The following is a 23869-nucleotide window of genomic DNA, read 5'->3' on the forward strand; positions in this document are numbered from 1 at the left end:
AAATGGCATTGTGGGTACTGTTTTATGTGCAATTCTTTCCCGTCTAGAACGCTGTCTGGTTTCCTTACTCTTGCTTGAATTGAGTGGGTAATCCATAAAAAGTGAGTGAGAAGAGGAAAAACACATAATGAGCTTTTTTTTTCCATGTCTTTATCAATAATACAATTGCTCTCTGCCCATGAATAAAGTGGTGAATGTACATTACAGTTTGAAATAAACAACAAAAAAAAAAGTTTTTGCATTGCTAAAGTAATTGAAAGAGAAGCCATTTGCAGCAGGGACACAAGTCAGCAAATCCAGGTGGATCCTGGCGAGCATTTCCTACACATCTGGTGCAGTAATATGGCACAAGAGTCAGAAAAACACTTCTCCCTACCCTGATATAAAGTATAAAATCTATTCAGTAAAAACATTCACAAGATATCCTATGTGCTTAATTTTCTTTAAATAAGGCATTAATAAAATCATAGTAACATCTAATAAGACTTTTTAATTCCTAAAGCATGAGAACCATGGCGAATCTTTAAAGAGGATAACAGAATGGGAGCATTAGCTCCCTTCTTGGTAAGAAACACTAATAGATTCTTCCCAGTCCTACAAGGTTGTATTGCTGAAGGCTCTGGAAGGAAATGAGAATCGCTGTGTCCACTACTAACCACTGCCATGGTCAGTACTCCTGTGTGCTTGGTGAAGACTGCTTTCCAGTATCACCATGGCAGAAACTGACAGAAACACTATCAGTGAAGGCAGTGGAAATCTGGGGAAGCCACTGCTGTTTTACGGCAGGTTGAGCTAGTTGCTATTTGCAATTGCATAGAGGCTGTGAAGAGGAAGCCTAAACTGTGTGATGCTAAAGCTCAGGAACCCACTCCCCAGGGACAGTAGAGGGTTCTGAACTCAGTCACTGCACAGTACTTGATGCCAGACCACTGAAGAAAAGAATTCACAAAAGTCTGTTGCCCTACTTTGTGAAAAATCTCTGGCTAGCTCAGAGACATTTAAGATAAAGTAGCAGTACTTACAAATTCCGGGGTTCGGAAATCCTGCTGATTTTCCAGTGATCCACAATTAGGGATAACTGTCTGCTCGAAGTTTTCCAACACTATAAAGAGATGGATAAATAAATAAGTAAACAAAACATGAAGATCCACAAACTATAATCTGCAAAGGGAGAGACCATATTTAGCATTGGTGGCACACTGACAGGTTTACATTATTTAATACTTTCAGCTACTGGAGACACTCAAAATCTTCAGCATCTGTTTCACTCCTGGCTAATGGCATGCCAGTAGGATATTAGATCTTAAAATTCCTTAGGCAGTTATTGCAAAGAAACTCAGTTTCTGCAGAGCAACCAAGTGCTTTAGCCTACTATTTTACTTATTTTTTACCAACGATCGAACCCAGAAGCATCCTACCTCTGAGCTACATCCATGGCCTTTTTATTTTGAAACAGGGTCTCATGAAATAAAAAAGAGTCTAGGTTGCTGAGGCTAGTCTTGAATTTGTGATCCTCCTATGCAGCCTTCCAATTACTGAGATTAGGCTTGTGCCCCTGTGCCTGGCTTGCTAATAATGTTCTTTAATCTATTACCATCAGTATATTTTAGTATAATGATGTAAAGTCATTTTAAAATAGAAAGTAGCAACTGATGACAGAAGCATAATGGGAACCAAGTAAAATTTCCCAAGATATACATTTTAAAACCTTCCAAAGAAACAATTTAATATCATTTATTTAGCTATAATGAAAAGTAACATTTGGAAATTAATCAACATTGCCAAATATCTTTACATTTTTCTTGGACATCTTAAAAATCCAATGTGTATTTTATACTCATAGCACATCTCAGTGTAGATGCTTTTCAGAAGTTTAGTATCACATGTGACTAGTTGCTACTATACTAGAAAGATAGTGTTAGGAGAACTAAATCCAGCAGGTGGATCATTCCTTAAGGCACCATTTCTGTCTTGTCAATAAATTACTGACATGAATAAAAGAAATTGTTCCTGATTTTTTAAAAGACACTGAGAAAACAAAATGATCATATTCTGTATGTGGTTCTGGATTACATACTAATGAAAACAAATTAGATGTAAAGAAATTTAAAAATATATATTATGGACTTATCTCGGTTGCAGAATGCCTGCCTAACATGTGTAAGGTCCTGGGTTTGATCCCTAGCACCACAAAGCAAACAAAGTTGGGAAGATTTGAATACTGACTCAGTGTTGAATTATACTAAGAAGTTATTACTGATGTATAATACACTTTTGGCTATATAGGAAAGTGTTTTTAATTAAATGAGCTTTAAAAAGTATTAAATATATAAATTTAAATATTATTTGAGTTTAAATAAATTTAAATGGATACTCTTATTATTAACAGGACTAAATTCTTCAAATTAATCATCTAAAAAAGAGAGCCGGGTGTGGTAGCACATGCTTGTAATCCCAGCATTTGGAAGACTGAGATAGGAGGATTGTGGTTTGCAGAGAGCCTTAGCTACTAGTGAGGCCGTCTGCAACTCAGTGAGACCCTGTTTCAAAATAAAGAATAAAAAGTAGGGTGTGATGAGGGTGTAGCTCAGAGGTAGAATGTCCCTGGTTTCATCCTCAGTACCGCAAAAAAAAAAAAAAAAAAAAAAAAAAAAAAAAACTTGAAAAAGAGACAAGGTTAGAAATTTGAAGAGTGCTAAAGGACATACAAATATATTAATAATATCTGATCCTTGACTGGTTCTGACTTGGATAAACCAGCTATAAAAGATTTATTTTTCAAATCTGCAATATGGAATAAGTAATAAAGTATAAGAAATTGTTCTTAAGTATGTTTTAAGAATGGTGTTAGCTTTATAATGACTTTTTTTTAAAAAAGTTCGCTGGTTTTTAAATCCATTAAAGGCTTTTGCAAAAGAAAAGGCTGGATTATTATCAATTCCTCTTCCTAGTGGCCCCAAAAGAAGAAAACTCAGCATATATAGAGGAACTTCATAAGAGATATCTGATTGTTTTCAAAACCAAATTATCAGCAAATGATTGAGCCAATTTTATTACCAAATCCCTAGGTTTGGCCTCACACTAAAAAATACCCCAATATATTTACTAGATTTTAGGCTCCCTGACTCTGAAAAAAAAAAAAAGAAATACCTGTACTTGTCCACTTAATTCACATCTTTGTACTATGGAGGAGCTGAAAAGAAAGACCGATAGAAATGACAACACAAATAAGTGGTTCTAATTCTTCTGAAGATGTGAAATTTTCAGAAGAGGATGCCTACGTGTGCATCAGGGCAGAAATGGGAAACAAAGAGACCAGCCGAGGCTTGGAGAGCGACCAAAGGCAAATTAAGGAGCTGCTTGCCTCTGAGAACTCCAGGAAGCTACAGATGTTTGTGCAGGGCTACACATGTTACAGCATCTTTTAATCATAACATAATAGGCTGTTTATTCCAACAACAGAACAACAGCTGTCCAAAATAATTACCTTCCTGTAGACCACCTTAAAAACTTGCTAAAATGCACTAGGCTATAAACTGGTGTTGAGCAGCATGACATACAGAAGAGAAGACCTAACCTTTTTATAGCACCAAGAGAGATAGTGAAGAAATTACATCTGTGGTATTTATGATACATTGTTTTATGGCAGAACCAGCAATGAAACATGATATTGCCTTTATTTTTACATGAATACTATATATCTGATGGAGTGACTCCACTTTGACAATTCTTCCAGATTCCTGAATGATGAGATGACCCACTTATCATTTAAGGTCAACAGATAGAGCTGCTATAGCTAGTTTTTTTTCTTTTTGAAAGGACAAGTTTAAGAAAGTTTGTATTTTGCCAGAAGAGAAACAAGATGTTTACTCAGATGTTCTATCAAAGGAAAGCTACCTATGCAGCTTGAAAGGATTTGTGAGAGAAAATACGCAACTATTTATGATTTTAGTTTTTCTTCTGGTGATGACAACTAACAGAGTCACTGGTTAATATCAACACAAAGGAGAAACTATAAATTTGAGTGAATAAAAATAGAAATGGACTTACTGAAACATCACCTAGTTAGAACAAAATCACAGCTATTACTCTGCTGGCCTAATATAGTACTGAGAAGAAAATGAGTTATGATGCTAATATGATAATTATACTTCCACTACCAAGGGGCTCTAGTAACTGTTTGATATTCTCATTTCTGGCAATCTACCATGATTAAAAATAATTTCATTTCTCAGCAAAAATAAAATAGTCAAAATTAAAATGATACTTTGATGAGTTATTATTAAAATATGGGCAGAATTGGGGAAACAACTCCTAAAAAGGCAAAAATGTTAATTTTATTTCTTTCTTTACAAAAATAGGTTTTACTTAATTTTGAAATATATTGTCATTGTGGCTTGTTTTATAAAATACAAATACTACCTTGAATAGTATTATCATTAGTTTATTTAATTTCAGATATCTAGAGGCTGGGTCATTTTAATGGGTTGCTTTGCAATGCACATGGCTACTTACTCATCTACCAATGAGAAATTTTATAAAATACAAATACTACCTTGAATAGTATTATCATTAGTTTATTTAATTTCAGCATCTGAAACATTAAAATTATTTGGGACTTACTATGTTATCTACTCTAGTTATTCTAATATGAGGGGAAAAAACTGTAATCTTGACATGACTGTGGTATTTTTATGGATTCACAATGAAAAGGTAATTGAAGGTCACACACTGTTTGCTGTATACTGTGCAGAGACATTCCATTTTAAGGTCTTAGGGATACCAAGTTCCTTCTTCTTAGGAAAGGAATTAAAGACATGATTAATGCTAATTCCAATGTCATTTATCAGTTCCAGGCTAAACAGATTTACAGAGGACACTGTAACAGTACTATCAACTGAGTTACCATAAGAAAAAATCAAATAATTGAGGAATTAGATTTAAAAACACTAAATAATTACTTTTCCTAAATTTAATAGAAATTCATCATATAACAGTTAAAAATAAAAGGAATAGAGAGCATATTTTTTAAATTGTCAATGCAGTTAGTGTAGTAAAACTAAAGCAATAACAGCCTTGGTGGTACTAGTTCTGACTTATTTGGCAGTCCAAAATGCAAGGCCAGTAAGTATCTAGAGGCCCAATAAATATCTAGAGGCTGGGTCATATTAATGGGTTGCTATGCAATGCACATGGCTACTTACTCATCTACCAATGAGAAACAGAGTAACTAAAATTTATTATCCCAATTCTGAAACAGATAATCTATATAGCAAAGTTGATTGCAAATGTAATATAAACTAGCCAATAAAAAGAGCCATTATCTACAGTTTTATTACTTAGGTAATCTATTACACATCAGAAAACACAAAACAACCTTGCAGGAAATGCATGGGTCAGGATCAAAGTTCCTGATAAGTAGTGCCCTAGGAAGGAAGGTAATCAGAATCAGGCTCCTATGCTCTAACTTATAGAACCAGATGGCAGGTGATTGGGGCCAGCTGACTTGTGATGGTAATTGGGTTGCCAAAGAAATGGTCAAAGATACAATGAGTATGAGTGGAAGCAGGCAAAAATATACCAGGGCTTGGTAAAACGGTGCTGAGTATGGACTAAGAGCATGGACTGGGTTTAAGTTCTGATTCTGCAACTCCTTAGCTGCATGATCCTAGATCATATTTACTACCAGTTTATTTATCTGAAGCTGGTGATGACATTACCTGGTGATCTCACAGGGCTGAGCAAAAATAAAAATGAAAATTCAAAGCATGCTGTGAAAACCTAAGCACTACACAAATATAAATTAAGTCCATGTACACAGACTCAATAATGTGAAGAGATGTAAGTGGAAATTTACTGAGTGTATTAATTTGTACCAGTCATTTCTGAATATCTGATCTTATTTAATCTTATTTTTGTCCCCATTTTCACGGATGATGAATAATAAATTCAAGATTGTCAGTTACCTCAAGTCAACAACTACAAGTTCCACAAGGGTAATTTAAACCTGTCTGATTCCAAAATTGGACATTTTTTTGAATACATTAATTTTGTCTTCTAAGTTAATTTTGTCTATGAATAAGAAGGGTACCCTGATGATATATTCAAATTATTAATAGAAATCAGAAAGTATCATCAAATAACTGCTTCAGTATAGAGATACAAAGACTAATATATCTTGAAAAACAAACAATGAAAAAATAATGCAGAAGATATTGATATAGCAATTACAATAAGAACTAATAAAAATATTCTACAAAATAAACATTCTGGTAAGTAGCTAAAAACATTCCTGTGTCATAGATAGAAGCTGGTGATATGAGTATAAATAAAAGATAAGGCAGGTACCAAAACTCCCCTCAGGAATTCTATGATCTAGCAAATACACAACTAAAAATATCAAAGGAATGGCCCATATCACCTTAGGAGTGAGATCTGTTCTTATATCCAGATTGGACAGGGTGTCCAGGGGTCAGCCTGACTGTCTCGCACCTAAAATTCTATTCTCCCATTTGGTAGCAGCCTCTAAAAACTCAGTTTCAGCATACATACATGGGCATCTACTTCCTATAAGTCTATGCTTTTCAGATATCATACTGGGCCTACCAGGTCTCATGCCCCACACCATTCACAACCAAACCCATCCACCACCACCCACCCCAACACTTGATCTCTGGTTCTCTGATCTCAGTTTAACAGAATCTATTATCCTGGTTCAAATTAGAGAAATTCTACTTCCCATATTACCAAGGTCTAAACCTGCAGATGATAGGTTTCACAATTACAATGAGATTTTAAAATAGGGCTACTCAGAGTCATTATTGAAAATGATGTTACAAATGGAACATAAAACACAAAGACAGAAGCATTTCAATCAAGTGGGATAAAGATAGCTGCTGTATTTTACTATACTGGGCATTACACTTGAATCATAAGATGGCACAGTGTATCTCTGTGTCTCAGGAACTCTCTTAAGCTGAGCCTCAATTTCTTCACCAATAAAAATATAGATTATAATACCTATATCAAAAGGTCATAGAGTGGCCAGGTGTGGTGGCCCATGCATGTAATCCCAGCATTTGGAAGGTGGAGACTGGAGGATCGTGGTTAGCAGACAGCTTCAGCTTAGCAAGACCCTGTTTGAAAAACAGAGTTGGGGGTATGGCTCAGAAGTACGATACTGGGGATGGGTTGCATCCCCAATACCACAAAAAAAAAAAAAAAAAAATTAAAAAGTCATAGAGCAGAGAATAAACCAACTGACATGTACACAAGAAAAGTGACTCAATAGCCGGGCACGGTGGCACATGCTTGTGATCCCAGCATTTGGGAGGCTGAGACCAGAGAATCGCAGTTCGCAGACAGCCTCAGCTACTTAGTGAGGCCCTTTGCAACTCAGTGAGAACCAGTTTCAAAATTAAGAATAAAAAATAGGGCAGTGGATGTAGCTTGGAGGTTAAATGCCCCTGGGTTCCATCCCCAGACCCACAAAAAAAAAAAAAAAAAAAAAAAAGAAAAGTGACTCAAAAACTGTTTAGTACTAAATAAATATTGTCTGCTGGTTTTACTTCAACCTTTAGTAAGTTTTGGAATCATTAACTGTACCAGTATTGGGAATGGCTTGGGAAGATTTGAGAAAGTTCTGATTATTAATACATATATTTCTGACTGTGTCAAAATGGCAGACCTGGGGAAAGACTTGGTCTTGGTTTTGGTCAGGAAGCAAACAGCTATTGAAACTTAGATTGACTTAGCTAAAAGTAATTAGCAAGTCCATAGGAGAGGGGAGCTAGGACTTTCTAAAGACAGATCTACATAATAATCTAGCTAGGATAGGAGGAGGGGATTGACCTTTGTGAAAGACACCTTGGCAGGGTGGGGTACCTTACAGGGGAAGGGGAGGAACCTTACAAGAACATTTACTAAGTCAGAATTACATAAACAAGATGGAGGTCATGGGTATAAAAGGTCTGGTCCACATGTTGTATCTTTGGAGGTGGGGCATTCACTCGAACCACCCCACATGCTATTAAAGAATGTCATGGGGCTGTAACTATCTTCTGTATTTCTATCTTTTTAATACACTTCTTTAAATCTTCAGCAAGATTCCGAGCTATTGTATACTTATCCTTAGCCTAGGACAAGAACCCGCAGTTTTTCTGTTTTGTGTTTTTTTGTATTTTGAGGGAAATTTTGTCCGGAACCCTAATAGGGGTCCCCGGGGACAGTTTTCCCAAAACCATATCATCACAAAACTGTAACATTAACTATGCTAAGTACCACATTTTTCATCTGACTTTTAATGGACTATCCCAGACATTCATCCCTTTTTAAAATAAGAAATGTAAGCACAGAAAAGGATGGCATTAATTCAGCAAATATTCTGAATGACTATAACGTCCCAAGTGTAGTTGGCTATTTCTTTTCAGTGAAAGGAAATGCCAATCAAAAGATCTTTCTTGAGCCTGACATGGTAGTGCATACTTGTCATCCCAGCATTCAGGAGGCAGATCACAGTTTGCAGAGAGCCTCAGCTACTTTGCAAGGACATTTGCAAACTCAGTGAGACCCTGTTTCAAAAATAAAAAGACTAAAAAATTAGGGTTGGGGTATAGCTCTGATGTATAATGCATCCCCAGTACTAGAAAAAAAGAAAAAAGAAAAAAAAAAAAAACTTTCTTGATGTGGATGAATCTTTCTTGAAACTGGATAATCACTCTCTTAGACCAGCTTGTTGCTGGCATATAAACTCAGGGACTGCAAAATTTCAATGAAATTAGCATGGCATTCTCCTCTATTTCTGGAATGCAAATTCCAAATTCAAATTAGAGATTTCCAGCAAAGTTCTTTGAATTTTTCCATCCAGAGGAAACCTAAGCCAAGAGCTTTCTCTCCACCAGAGATTATTCTAGAATTATCATGCTTACTTTGGCTTGTTTCAGAAGGAAGAGAGAGAGGGAAGGAGGTAAAGAGGGGAGAAAATCATTTGTAAAGATTTAAACTGTCAGGGAAGGAAATTTTTTACTCATGGCTGGGGTTCACATTTAGCAACTTAAAAAATTAACAAATATTCTCTCTGCAATATGGAATCCCAAAGATTCCTGCATGTTTTCTTCCCTTCGTTAATTTGTTTATTGATTTAGTGGTGCAAAGAGTTGAGCTCAGGTGCATTCTACCTCTGAACTACACCCAGCCTTCTTTTATTTGTTATTTTGAAAGAGGGTCTAACTAAGTTGTAGATGGCCTTGCTGAGCTGCTGAGGCTGTGCTCAAACTTGTGACCCTCCTATCTCACCCTCCCAAGTACTGGGATTACAGGAGTGCACCACCACACCCAGCTGGCCTCCCTACTTGAATAATAGATTACTATCAATTCAGCTGTTCTGAAGATGGCTGTGTTCTCTCTTTCCTATATTCTTAGCTTTCAGTCACTAAATTCCTTCCTTTATAATTTCATCCACATTCTAAGTACTTCTATCTGGAATGAAAATCCCCTTATCACTACCCTAACACTATTTTATCCTTTCTTCAATTTTTCATTTCAATGTCACCTGTTCGTGTACCAGGTCAAATTACTTTACCTCAGCTTTAGGCTCCTCTCGCACTTAGCATGTCTAATAAAACCTAACATGCAGGTGTGGTGGTGCATACCTATAATCCCAGTATTTAGGAGACTGAGATAGAAGGATTACAGGTTCAAGACCAGCCTCAGCAACTTAGGGAAGTGCTCAGAAACTTAGCATCTGTTATAAAATAAAGCCAAGGTAAAGCTTGATGGTAGAAATGCACCTGCGTTCTGTTTCCAGTATCATAAAATAAAAAATAAAATCTAACACTTCACCCTTTTAGGAGTCTAAAACACACTCATTGCCTTCTTAGCTATTAAAATACAGTATATGGCCGGGCGTGGTGGCGCACGCTTGTAATCCCCTCGCTTGGGAGGCGGAGACAGGAGGATTGCGCTGGTTTGAGGCCAGCCTCGCTGGCTTAAGAGACTCTGTTTCCACATAAAAATGTTAAAAAATAGGTCTGGGAGTGTAGCCCGTGGGAGTGTATCCCGGAGGTAGAAGGGCTTTCAGGAACCCAAGTACCACCAAAAATAAAAAAAAATTAAAAAAATAAAATAAAATAAAATACAGTATAAATCCTGGAATGGTGGCACAGGCTTGTAATCCAAGCCTTAGGAAGGCTGAGACTGGAGGATCACGGTTCAAGGACAGCCTCAGCTACTTAGTGAGGCCCTCTGCAACTTAATGAGACCTCATTTCAAAATAAAGAATAAAAAAAAGAAAAATAGAGCAGGGAATGCAGCTCGGAGGTCAAATGCCCCTGGGTTCCATCCCCAAACCCACAAGAAAAAAAAAAAAAAAAGTATATTTTAGTTAATCTTCCAGTTCGATTGTAGAAGAAATAAAAATAAAAATAAAACTCTAGTGATTTCACAGTGAACAGAGCCTCACATAGTTCTTTCTCACAATTTCTCACCAACAAAGAAGATAAAAATCTGGGGGAAAGACAGTGTCAATCCTCATTCTGCTACATGGTCATTGTTGGTTTCTCTTTTATACTGGTTCATGAGCTTCTGGAGGGCAGCGCATTATCTTACTCAATGTGTGTCCCCAGGACCTGGAATGAGACATTGTGAATTATAGTGGCTCAATATATGAGGGAATGAACAAATGATGGGATTTATTATAAATTCTTTGTCACTGCAGCATAGTTATTCCTAAGAATACAATTTAATGATTAACCTAAGAAGAAAGTTTTTCTATTTCCAGAAATGTGCTGCATTGGTGTACAAATCAGGCCTATAATATACTGTCCCTTCAAGACAATATTCATCAAATGTTTGGACAACATTTTTAAGAAGGGACTCAGCCTCCTATCCCACCCTGCACACTGCTCCAGCAACTCACCAAACTCCCCTCCCAGCAGCACAGGACTCTCCAGAGCAGAACAAAAGAGGGATGAACAATTAGGTGAGTCCACAACTTCAAAAATGTCTTCCATCCACAAACAGCAGTCTTTCTAAGAAGAGCTCCAGGAAACACAGTTTCCTCTACTGTGCACACTTCTTAATTTAGTGCTGTTTGGGCTCCTCTTATAACTGTCACTCTCCGTTCCCACACCTGCCCCCTCCCCAATAATTCAGCTCTAAAATTACACACAAAAGTTAAACATGTCTCCTCTAGAAGAGCTGGAAGCATCGCCACATTATTCACTCACACTCCAACCAGATTAGCTGATGAATTTATAGAAAAACCCAATGTACACCGCAAATTTATGGGATTTACACTGAATTCATTAGTTCTTTACCATCTTAAAATCTTATTGCTATTGCAGCAACATATATCTAAACTTGCCATTTTAACCATTTTTATGTGTACCATTCCGTGGCATTAATTACATTCACAATGTTGTACACCATCACAATTATTTCCAAAAAAATTTTTTGTATTGGGATTGAATCTAGGGGCATTCTACTTTTAAGCTACACCTCTAGTCCTTTATGTTTTGGATACAGGGTCTTGCTAGACTTCTGAGGCTGTCCTCAAACCTGTGATCCTCTTGTCTCAGCCTCTCAAGTACTGGGACTGTGGACAAGCACCACCATGCCCAGCTTTCCAAGTCACTTTTTAATCACCCCAGAGACTCTGTAACCATTAAGCAATATTTCCCACTTCCTTTTCTCCTATTCCTGACAATCTCTAATATTTTTCTGTCTCTACGCATTTGCCTATCTAGATATTTCATGTAAGTAGAATCATAAAATATTTGTCCTTTTGCTTCTATGTCATTTCACCAGCACAGTGTCTTCAAGTTCCATCCATGTTGTAGTATTAGTCAGAATTTCATTTCTCTTTTTATATCTGAATATCATTTAGTTGTGCATATGCTCTATTTGTCTATTGATTCATCTTTTGATCAACATTTCAGTTATTTCTACATTTTTTACTATTAGAAATAATGCTTCAGTGGACATTGGCATATATGTCTGAGTCCCTATTTTAATCTTTTTTGATGTATATCTAGGAGTAGAACTGTTGGGTCAAATATTAATTCTCTGTTTAACTTGAGAAAAAGCCTAATTGTTTCCCATAGTTCCTATACCATTTTACATTCCCATCAATAACATATCAGAGTATCTTCCAATTTCTCCACATCCCCACCAACACTTGTTCCTTTTTATTTGTCATTATTTGTTTTTAATAATAGCTGCTCTGATAGGTGTTTAGTGGTACTGTGGTTTTGATTTGCATTTCCCTAATGACAAACGATACTGAGCATTTTCCATGAGCTATTGGCCATCTGTATCCCTTCTCTGGAGAACTATCTACTTAAGTCCTTTGCCCATTTTTCAGCTGAATCATATGTCTTATTGAACATAGAAATTTTGTATATATGTGTGTGGTACTAGGTAACCAACCCATGGACATTCTACCTCTGAACCACACCCCCAGCTCTATTTTATTTTTTATTTTATTTTTTGCAGTACAAGGGATGGAACTCAGGGGCATTGTATCTCCAAGCTACACTCCTAGCCCTATTTTTTATTCTTTATTTTGAAACAAAGTCTCACTAAGTTGCAGAAGGCTGGCCACAAACCTACAATCCTGTCTCAGCCTCCCAAGCCACCACACCTGGCTTTTATTTTTTATTTTGAAATAGGTCTTGCTAAATTGCTGAGGCCAACCTCAAACCTGTGTTCATCCTGCTTTAATCTTCCAGTACCAGTATTACATGTATGTGCCACTACACCTGGCATAGGACTCCTTTCTATATTATGAGCATTAAAAATTTACCAGCTGAGTGCGGTAGCATATGCCTATAATTCCAGTACTGAGGAGGCTGAAACAAGAGGATGTCGGTTTGAGGAAAATCTGAGCAAAGGCTATTATTAACCTGGCAAGACCCTGTTTCAAGATAAAAATAAAATAGGGCTAGGGATGTAGTTCAGAGGTAGAATGCCACTGAATTCAATTCCCAGGACCACACATACACACACACACACACACACACACAAAAAAAAAAAAAAAAAAAAAAAAAAACTTACCAGATATATAACTTCCAAATATTTCTCCTATTCTATGAATTGCCTTTTAACTTTCTGGGTTTTTTTTTAATTGTTTTTTTGTTTGGTTTGGTTTAGTTTGGTTTGGTTCTAGGGGATGGAACTAAGGGGCTTTCTACCTCTATGCTATACTCCCAGACCTATCTGGAAACAGGTCTCACTAAGTTGCTGAGAACCGAGGTAGCTCAGGCTGGCTTTCCGTCTAGCCTCCCAAGTACTGGGTTTACAAACATGAGCCAATATTCCCAGCTTCTACTTTTTTGATACACAAAAGTTTTTAATTTTAATAAAGTCAAATTTATCTATTTTTAATTCTTTTGTCATGTTTTTGGTTATATATCAAAGAACCCACTGCCAAATCCAAGTTCATGATTATTAACCTTAATGCTTTTTCCTATGAGTTTTATGGTTTTAGCTCTTATAGACTATCTATTTTGAGTTAAGTCTTATGTATGATGTGAGGCAGAGATTTAACCTCATTCTGTTTGTGGAAATCCAGCTGTCATAATACTACATGTTGATGATACTCTTCTTTCCTTACTGAACATATTTGTACCCTTTTCTACAATCAACTGGTTATAGCTGTATAAATATAATTCTGGACTTTAGATTCTATTCTAATACTACACTGTTTTGATTACTGTAGTTTTGTAGTAACTTTTGAAATCAGGATATGTGACTGCTCCAAATTTGTGCTTTTTCAAAGTTATATTGGCTACTTAGGGCCTCTTGGAATTCCATATGAATTTGAAGATGAGTTTTTGCATTTCTGCAATCTGTACCAACTAGTAAATTTTTAAATAATTAATTAAAAACAATCCATCATATTACCAAAGAGTAATTTCAATAATTTAATTTTGCCCATTTTGTATTGCTTTTAAAAATTTGGCTTGTGCATGGTGGCGCACGCTTGTAATCCTAGCATTTGGGAGGCTAAGACAGGAGGATTGTGGTTTGCAGCCTGCCTCAGCTACTTAATGAGGACCTTTGCAATTCAGTGAGATCCTGTTTCAAAAATAAAGAATAAAAAAAAAAATAGAGTTAGGGATGTAGCTCGGAGGAAGAATTACCCTGGGCTCCATCCCCAGTACCACCTAAAACAAAGCAAAGCAAAACAAAACAAAACAAAAAAACTTGGCTTAAGCAGCTGATGTTCTAGAAAGTACAAATGGTATTAATTATAGAAACATGTTCCAAAAACATATTAGAAGGCTATCAGTATCACTGTACAGTTCAAGTGGTTCGGGTCTCTTGGGCCTTTGGGGTTCCCAGTTGAACACTATCTTGAGTTTGTAATTGGCTATAGTTCACAAGAAGCTTGTGTTCTGGTCACTGACCTGTCCATTCTCAGATAACAGTGACTGTACATGTCCTGGGGCAGAAAGAAGACACTGTTCTTAAATCCTATTGTTAAAAGCTTAGCGCACATTTGTGTCGTATCTTCATGCTTAACCTATCGTGATTTCAAAATCAGTGTTTACACAACCCAGGAGGAAAGAGAACACAAAACGGGGGACTATAGGTTCATATTCCCTTCTTCAAAACCTTTCATGTAATCCTTTGTGTTTGAGATTTCAAAATTTTTAGAACTAAAAAATGAAACAACTTGCGGGCGTGGTGGCGTATGCTTGTAATCCCAGTACTTGAGAGGCTGAGACAAGAGGATCAGGTGGGTTCGAAGCCAGCCTCAGCTACTTAGTGAGGCTCTCAGTACCTTAGTGAGAGCCTATTTCAAAATAAAGAATAAAAAAAAAAAAGGGCAGGGGATGTAGCTTGGAAGTCAAATGCCCCTGGGTTCCATCCCCCCCAAAAAAAATTAAACAACTCTTACATGTACATACTATCTATTAATCTGCACCCCTAGCAGTGTTTGGACCAGCATCCCTTAGGCAAGAATATTCATACTTTTTAGTCAAACATATAAGTTTTCATTTTGAGGGGAATAAGTAAAAATAAAAATAGTCTTGTGTTGGATGAGGACAGATTTTTTCATTCAATGAGTTCAGATCTATTAGGTTTTACTTACAAATAAATTACCAGAAATTTTTTTTCAGCACATTCTGGATTTTACTGTGGGCATTGAACTATGAACCTATAACAACCAAGAGTATATTCAACATATAAGAACAGCAGAACTTGAAAGCCTATCACAGCAGTTTGCCATATACACCCAGAGCAAAGCACACACCAATTACCTCTTAAGGAAAGACTGATCATAGACTCTCATCTCCTAACACCCTCTCTCACAAGCTGAGTATCTACCTAATCAGTATATGCCCTAATAATCAGCTAGGTCACATGGGGAATGTACAGCTCTTGGGGTCTGTATCTTATCCCTGGCCTCTCTCCCTTCTCTTACTCTCCCTCCCTCCCTCTCCTTCCAGCTGCGTGAGCTCAGCAGCTCTCCTCTGACATACTATTCCGCCATGAAGGTCTGCCTCTCCTCAGGCCCAAAGCAATGCAGCTGGCCAGTCACTGACTGAGACTTCTACACTGTGAGCCCAAATAAGCCTTTCCTCCTTCCGTTGTTCATGTTGAGCATTTCAGTCACAGAGATGAAGAGCTGACTAACACAGCACTCTGCCACCCTGCCCTGGGCCTTGCACAGCCTGCTCTCCCATGTCCTTCAGTCTGTTCAAAAGGCCCCAGAGTAGAGTCACCATTCCTGTCACCTTGCCCTTCTGTACTTTCCTTTGATACTTAATTAATAATTACATATCAAGTACGTGAGTTCCTTGGGTGGAGAGAGTTCACCTCATTCATAGCTGACTCCCAGTACCGAGAACAGGACCCTGTGTTCTGTTCGGCACTCCCTGGTTTTCTGATAAGTGGCCAACAAAGTGAATGCATGGCTTCTATGAGGCTGGCTGCTGGAGTCAGGGCAACCTGAACTCAAATCCCAGACCTACTGCTTCCCAATTGTGAGCTGAGCGCATGCAACCTTCCTTTGCCTCAGTGTCTGCACCTGAAAAATGGGAACAGTACTTTCCCTCAGGCTAGCTTGGAAGGCAAAATGAATTGTGGCATGCATGGTGCTTGGCACGGAGTATGTGGAGAAACAAGATGTTGAGAGTAGTTTATTAAATGTTCTGTTACATCAAAAATTAAGAAAGCATGGGGCTGGAGATGTAGGTAAGTGGCACACTTGCCTAGCATACACAAAACCTTGGGCTGGTTTCCATCACCTCAAACAAAAAAAAAAAAAAGAAAGAAAGAAAGAAAGAAAAAGAAAAAGAATATGCATGCAAATTCTAATGCTAAAAAATCAAATGAACTCAAGAAACATGTTAGTTCTATCTAAATTCCATTTTCATACCTCTTCTGTTGTTTGCTTATTTAGATATTTCTTTTTTTTTTTTTTTGCAGTACTGGGGATGGAAACCAGTGGTATTCTACCTCTGAGCTATACCCCCAGCCATATTTTTTTATTCTTTATGTTGAAACAGGGTCTCAATGAGTTGCAAAGGGCGTCACTAAGTAGCTGAGGCTGTCCGCCTGCGATCCTCCTGTCTCAGCCTCACAAATGCTAGGATTACAAGCACGTAAATGTGTGACACCACGCCTGACTAAATATTTAAATCATAACCACTACTTAAAATTTTGAATGTATCGATATATTTTATGACATTAGTTAAATAACACACTAATATAACAAAAATCCCTTCTGAAAGGTTCAGTTTCATTATAAATATAGGAAAAAAGCAATTGAATGATTAAGATTACTTAAATTCATATTTGGCCACCATCTGGCATGCCACCCTTGCTCAGAGGTGACAGTAAAATCAAGTGCAACCCCAGCAGTGGAAGCCCCACCTCCTTGTTCCCCCCTCAGCAGTGACCTCTGAGAAGCAGCGCATCTAAGCACAGCCCCATCTTTCTCTTTTGCTGAAGGAGGACTAGGGATAGTGACTGGCCATCAAAACTGCTAAGAAACTGTGCCCTGAATAAGGTGGCTATTCTGAGGGAAACACAGACCTGCATGCAGTGTGGAGGGAGGAGTTGCCCCGAGTAGCACACAAAAGTGCAGTTCAGCCTGCAAGGCTCATGGCCTCCTCGGCAGACTGTCCCAACCATGAGGATGATTCAGTGTGATTTACCCTTATTAGTCTTTTGACTACTGCGTTTCTCAACCTGAATATAATGCCTTAAGAGATTCAAATTCACACCATCTGCTCACTGAGAAATGATCAACTCCTCATGTTTCTTTTATTACATTTTATTTGACAACTGGTTCTATAATTTGCATTACTTGTTAAAGTGATGGTTAATAACTACCCTCCCCACTGCTCTGCCCAGTACTCAGTAAGAGGAATAGGGTGACAGGAGGCAGAAAAACCCAAACATTAACACTGCATCCCAATGTGAGAGCTCCTTATTTAATGGGTTTACAGCCATTTCTTTTAGAGGCCAAATGGGCTGGCTTCAATTGTGTGATTATTCTCCAGCTGGCCAGCTATAGCTAAAGAGGTTCAGGAACTACCACAAAGACAAATCACCTTAAAGATTCATGTTATTTAAGATTTCTTAAATATGCATTTAACATGTTAATTACAAAAATAATACTTGTGACATTTAGATTCATACACACACACACACACACACACACACACACACATTCTGGTGTATAAGTAAGAATTGTGCTGCTTTTTTCAAGATCAATGTCTTCAGTTTCTGGTCCTTTGAGAGTTCATCTAAATGACTGGCTTTTTCTTGTCTTTTCTTTTATGTATGAAGTCTACATAAGCAACATATTTTCACACACAGAATAACTATCATTTATTTAGCATGCAATATCAACTAAGAACTTCAATAGGTGATAAGAGATTAAAACAGCCACTGAGATGTTTACATGTGAAGATATTAGGTAAATCAATGCCTATGCATGGTCAGGGGAGCACAAGAAAAGATTCCTACACCAGCCTGATCGGGGGCTAAATCAATGGCCCCTAAACCAAGTCCTGATGAATATCTCAAAGGAAGAAGCAGCCTCTAAGAGTGTTCTCAGATAAAAAAGCCACACTAAAACTAAGACAGTGACGGCGGAGTGCAGGTGGGCACAAACAGATGCAGAGCAGGGACTCACTGTTAGAATCAACAGGCGCTGCGGGCTGGTTAGAACTGTCCAGACTGCCTAACCCGAGACTCTGGGTTCACTAAGCAAGAAGAAACTCAAACCTCAAACTCCTCCTTCACCAGTTTCAGTAGGAAATCTTCTTTCCCTTTTGTAGAAGTAGAAAAATAAATGTTATTCCATGGAAACATAATCAAATGTCCTTGCTGAGTCAGTCAAATAATATTTGTTTATTCATTCAACCAACAAATATTCTGGTGATATAGGCTAATGCTGGGCAGGAACAGGAGAGACAGAGCAGCCAGGACTGGGACCCCACCCCCACCCTACCTGAGCCACCATCCTCCTTTTTATGGGAGAGATTTGCCTCCTCTCTAATCTTAGCCCAAAGCCTCCTACGCCATCATTCCCATTTCCACTGGCCTTCTTGCCTGACTATTCATTACTGTTTCCTGACACTTTAACCTATTTTATCTGGGCTATGGATTGAGTCCAGGGCCATTTTACCTCTCCCAGCTCTCCTTTTTTTTTTTTTTTTTTTTTTTTGGTGTGTGTGTGTGTGTGTGTATGGACCCCAGGGGCATATGACCTCCGAGCTACACCCCCTGCCCTATTTTTTATTCTTTATTTTGAAACAGGGTCTCACTAAGTCGCTAAGTTGTTGAGGCTAGCCTTGAACCTGCGATCCTCCTGTCTGAGCCTCCCAAGTAATGGGATTACAGGCATAGGCCACCACTCTCAGCTCCTGTTCTTTATTCTCCCTCTTGTCAACAATTTTTGTGCTCAAATTTCTTCTCTCTTAAATAAAACTAAAAGCACTCCCCTTCAACTTGGGCAATGTAGCACTATAAAAATGTCAAAATGTATACACATTGACCCTACAATTCCACTTTAGGAACATACTGCACAGAAATTTCTGTACACATATGAAAAAATACACATGTGCACAAACATTCCAGTGTTCTGTGCAGAGAGCAAAACCAATATGAGGCAACAATGTCTAATTAAATCTCAAACATCCAGATCAAATGACCACACAAGAGATTAGGCTTTTGCTTTACGAAGTGACATGTCTGAAATGTATGAAAACAAATACAAAGTCTAGCAGACTATACAGCAGTGAAGTTCAAGTTCTGTAAAGTAAGTGCTGTGTGCGTGTGTATCCGTTTGAGCATGGAAAAGTTTTGAAGAATATGCCTCATGCCTCATATTACTGACCACGGCTAAATGCAAGGGAGTGCAATCATGGACACGATCCTCAGTCCTATTTTTTACACTTAAAACTTTTACAGTGAGCATGTACTGCTTTGTAATCAGAATAAAACAATAAAAAGAAAAGGTTATCATAGGAAGTTAAAACAACATTAATCAGCCTTTCACCACCACACTTAGTGTACTCTAACACAGTCCAAAATCCTTACTACTGCTACTGACGGAAGATTAGAGTTCCCCTCCAACATGGAGCAGGCCTCTACCATCCACTCACCATCTCTAGTAAAGGCCAATAGTAACCTACATATTGCTAAGAGTAATGTCTACTTTGCATTTTTAACTTGCTTAACATCTCAATAATTTTTGACAGAGCTTTTTCTATTTATTTTGAAACAGCATCTTGAAAAGTTTCTAAGGGCCTCACTAAGTTGCTGAGGCTTGGCCTCGAGCCTGTGAGCCTCTTCTCTCAGCCTCCCAAATACTGGGATTACAGATGTGCACCACCATGCCTGGCTCTAGCCAAGGTCTTTGTATATAATTGACTCTAATAAATATTTTCATAATAAATGAATGTCATATAGTAGTATCATGGTGGCTGTGGAGATAAGGCATATCTTCATTCTTTTACCTATTGTGCCTTGTTTTGTAAGATAAAATGTAAATTTATTCATATTACACAGTCACACAGAAACACTGATATATAAAAGTAAAAGAAAATAAATTAGAGAAATTACTGATGGAGAGAGGAATAAACCAACGTGTTAACAATCAGAAAGATGAGAGAAAAAGAAAAACGAAGTTTGGGTATAAATATACATTCACATATGCATTATGTATAAATATATTGTAATGTTTGTAGTACATGAATTAAACATAGCACATATATATTGCACAGTATACACTTTATATACATATATATTTTGGAGGGAGGTAGGGAAAGGAGTTGAGGCCATATCTCTGGAAAGATTTAATTTCCTCTCAAGAAAAAGGGTCCATTGTGAAGGGGAGGAGAGGGTGGAGAGAGACTAAGGGAAGCAGTAAGAGTGTGAAGTTATTTCTGGGACTGGTACAGGAGGGCTGGCTTTCTAGGTGTGGGACTCCGTTCAGCTGTTGCTTCTCCTGAGTTCGGCAAATGCTCATGAGTCTGCCTGCCTTTCTGGCCTATTGTCCCTAAGATGATGGTTCCAGGGAGTCAGTATAGGAGTTAAATGTACTACGAAAACAAGGGTACTATACAAAATGCTTCCTGCATATTCCCGCAAGGAAATTCTGTCCTAGTAACCAGGCTAGGGGTGGCTGTGATGCACAACTCAACTTGTGAAGTGCTGGCCCAGGGAACTGCTCCTGGTGTCTAGTCCATGAGGTCAATGTCCTTTCCACTTCATTTTCTTCTTAGTCACTGGACTCACCACAGCAAGCACCCCGAGTTAATGATCAAACCTCCCATTCAAAACCACAGTGACGAGCAATGTCCACTGTCTCTCCACCCAACTGAGAAATGGCAGCTTGGAGGACAGAAAAAAATCCAGATGTGGCTGTTATCTCCTTACACATTTCCTGCTGAGTGTTATCCGGTCAGCCATTCCTGACAGAGGAAAAAGGGGGGAAAATAGACCTCTTTTGCCAAATTATCTTTCTTATTCTTCTGTTGCTGAGAACTAACATTTTATCTAGCAATCAAGAACATGAATCCAAGTATCCTTGGAGCTGCAATGCCATCAGCTGAAAATAACCCAAAGGAAAAAAAGTTCAGAATTTTTAACCTTTTAACAGTCTTTTTCATAAAATGTGAGTTGCAATGTTAGTTGAGACTTACTAGGTGCTATGTGCATGAGTATTTCTATCACATTAAACCTCGATATAATGTATGCTTACAATTCACCTATAAAAGTATATATTTTTTTAAAAACGTCAGAATTATACAAGATTGATAAATACAAAGAGAAACTTAAAACTTTACATTTTTTTTATAGTGGCTGCTACAACTTTGTTTTTTATCCCAGTGTTCACTTATACACAATTATCTCACTTCCTTCAAGTAAAATAAATCTATATGTAAAAAGAGACCTTAAAATCATCTATTTCTGTTCCTTGATCTCAGATAGCAAATAAGGATGAAAGAAAATGTTCAAGTTTAAAGCGTTTGTAGTAAATCTAGGAATAGACTAGAATCTCTCAACTCCTGGTCAAGGGACTCTGCACTACCCCTACCCTACTCTTTCAATCAAAAGAAGTGAAGTCCCTGAGTTTCAGAAATTCACCACTGGCACAGAGATCTGCTTCATGAGAGTGATCAAACACCTCAAGAGCAAAACTACAGACTTTTACATAAAGATGGAGTACAACGAACACATGCATTTACCTCTGCTACTTCTAGAGCATAAACCAATAAAAAGAAAGAATCAAAGACCCAATAACAAGAATTCTGGAAGAGAGAGAGAGCAAATAGGCAAGGGGCACCTGTCTTTGAAGACAAAGCCCCAGCCTAAACTAAGAAAGCCTAGAGGAATATTATTTTACCTGTAAACCTCAAGGGGCTACCCTCTAGACGTAGCGGTAAAGGTGGGACAGGAAAACCATTTTCCAATCTGTTTAAGAAGTTACTCCTCCATATTCAGCATAAAGACAGCGATGCTACCTAGTGAGGCCCCCAGCAACTCAGTGAGACCCTGTTTCAAATTAAAGAATAAAAAACAGGGTTGGGGTATAGCTTGGAGGTAGAATGGCCGTCAGTTCCATTCCCAATACAAAAAAAAAAAAAAAATTTAAGAAATGCTCAATAAAGCTAAGCAAAAAGAGTTGGAAAACAGGAATCATCAAAAATTGGGGTGGAGGACAAACTCAGGATACTCAACATCCAAATGACTGAAATATTCAGGTCCCCCCCAAATGAAACGCAAGTATTTGTTTAAAAAAGATGCTTTCCAGCATGGAAGGAAATTCTTTTCCCCAGACTAAGAATAAGCATCTCCCAGGACTAAGAAGGAAGAAAGGGACGGAGGGAAAAACAGAGGGGGAGGGCCTTGCCTTATGGAAAAACTCAGTACTATGTTTACAACATATAAGCCATTATAAAAGTTCCAATCACAGAGTCCAAAGAGAAAAGCCTACAAAATTGAGAAAGAAAGAGTTTTCAGACACAGGATCATGAGTCAGAATCTGACTTAAAGAACTTCTCAAGGGAGATTCTAAAGAACAACCCTTGAAAATAGAAGGCTTCAAAATCCGGAGAGCAGATGATATCTATGCTAGAATGCATATTTAATTAAGCCATCACTTCAAAGCCAGAGAACACAGACATTGTCAGATAGGTATGTCTCAAAAAATGCTTTCATTCATACCCTTTCTCCATGAGGCATTGGAAAAGGTGCTCCACCAAAATGAAGTAATAACCCAACATAGAGTGAGACATAAATGTGGGGCTCTAATTCAAAGAGAGGAAAAAAAGTCCTCAGGACAGTAGTGAAAGGAAACCCCTAGGGGACTGAACCCAGCGAGCAATCTGGGCACAGTGGAGAGGATCTGAAAGGCCCTGGAAGGCCTTGCCCTCAGAAGACAAATTTGACAGATTCCCTGTGTCACTGAGAGGAGAGTTACGACTGGAGAAGAATCTGAGGTTGAATTATTCATAACTATGTCAAAAATTGAGAAATAAAAAGTCAATATCCATTATGCAGTCTTGAGAGAAAAAGTAATCAAACTAGATTACATGGCTCATCTGTGGAGAGTATTACACAGTTATAAAAGAGTAAACACAGAATATTGAGCTTACCAAAATTACAATATAATTACAATACAATCATACTGGGGCAGGCAGGGGTTGAGAAGGATTGTAGAGAAGGGAACAGGGGAAAGGGCAGATGAAAAAGAGCTAAATACTCACTTTGGCATCAACAGATAATATCTAAAACTAAAATACTGGTAAATTATAACTTAAGGGTGTTAAAGATACAGTATGGAAGTGACTGCTAAAATAATTGGCTAAAGTTGAAAACATTGGGCTCTGGGGAACAGAAAATGGAAGGGGAAATGTTGCTGTTTTGCCTACCAAACATTATAGTATTTATTTAATTTTCTAATTATGTAAACTAATTATGCAAACTTTGGCAAAAATAAAAAGTATTGAATTTTCCCCTTTAAAAATAAAAAAGGGGGGAGGACTCATGTCAAACATCTCATGAACACTTTCATATAAAAAGAAGAGTCACTTCTAGCACCTATTCAATGCTAGGCACTGTGCTAGAAAGCAGAAGACATTAGCACTGAACAATGCAAAAAACATTGCTTTTTCAGGGAGCTTGTAATAAAAGCCAAATGTAGCTAGGCATGGTGGTGCATGTATAAACTCAGAACTTCAAGAGCTGAGACTGGAGGACCACAAGTTTGAGGCCAGCTTCAGCAATTAAGTGAGACCGTCAGCAACTTAGTGAGACTCTGAGTCAAAATAATATGGTTCTGGGGATGTAGCTCAGAGGTAAAACTCCCCTGGGTTCAATTCTCAGTGCCATAAAAAAA

General features: G+C 37.8%; 1 protein-coding gene across 2 annotated transcripts in view; it reads right to left on the bottom strand.

Annotated features, from left to right (window-relative positions):
- The window catches only part of ANO6 (anoctamin 6), a gene marked incomplete at both ends in the record, with an annotated part of 205141 nt that overhangs the window by 119559 nt on the left and 61713 nt on the right, over positions 1-23869 (bottom strand). For both annotated transcript variants that reach the window (XM_080705450.1, XM_080705449.1), the window contains one exon: positions 1023-1102. In XM_080705450.1, the coding sequence (XP_080561576.1) occupies positions 1023-1102 (80 nt within the window). The remainder of the gene's footprint in view (positions 1-1022; positions 1103-23869) is intronic.

The sequence above is a fragment of the Muscardinus avellanarius genome (genome assembly GCF_963383645.1).
Source record: "Muscardinus avellanarius genome assembly, chromosome: 11".
In the NCBI taxonomy this organism is placed as follows: Eukaryota; Metazoa; Chordata; class Mammalia; order Rodentia; family Gliridae; genus Muscardinus; species Muscardinus avellanarius.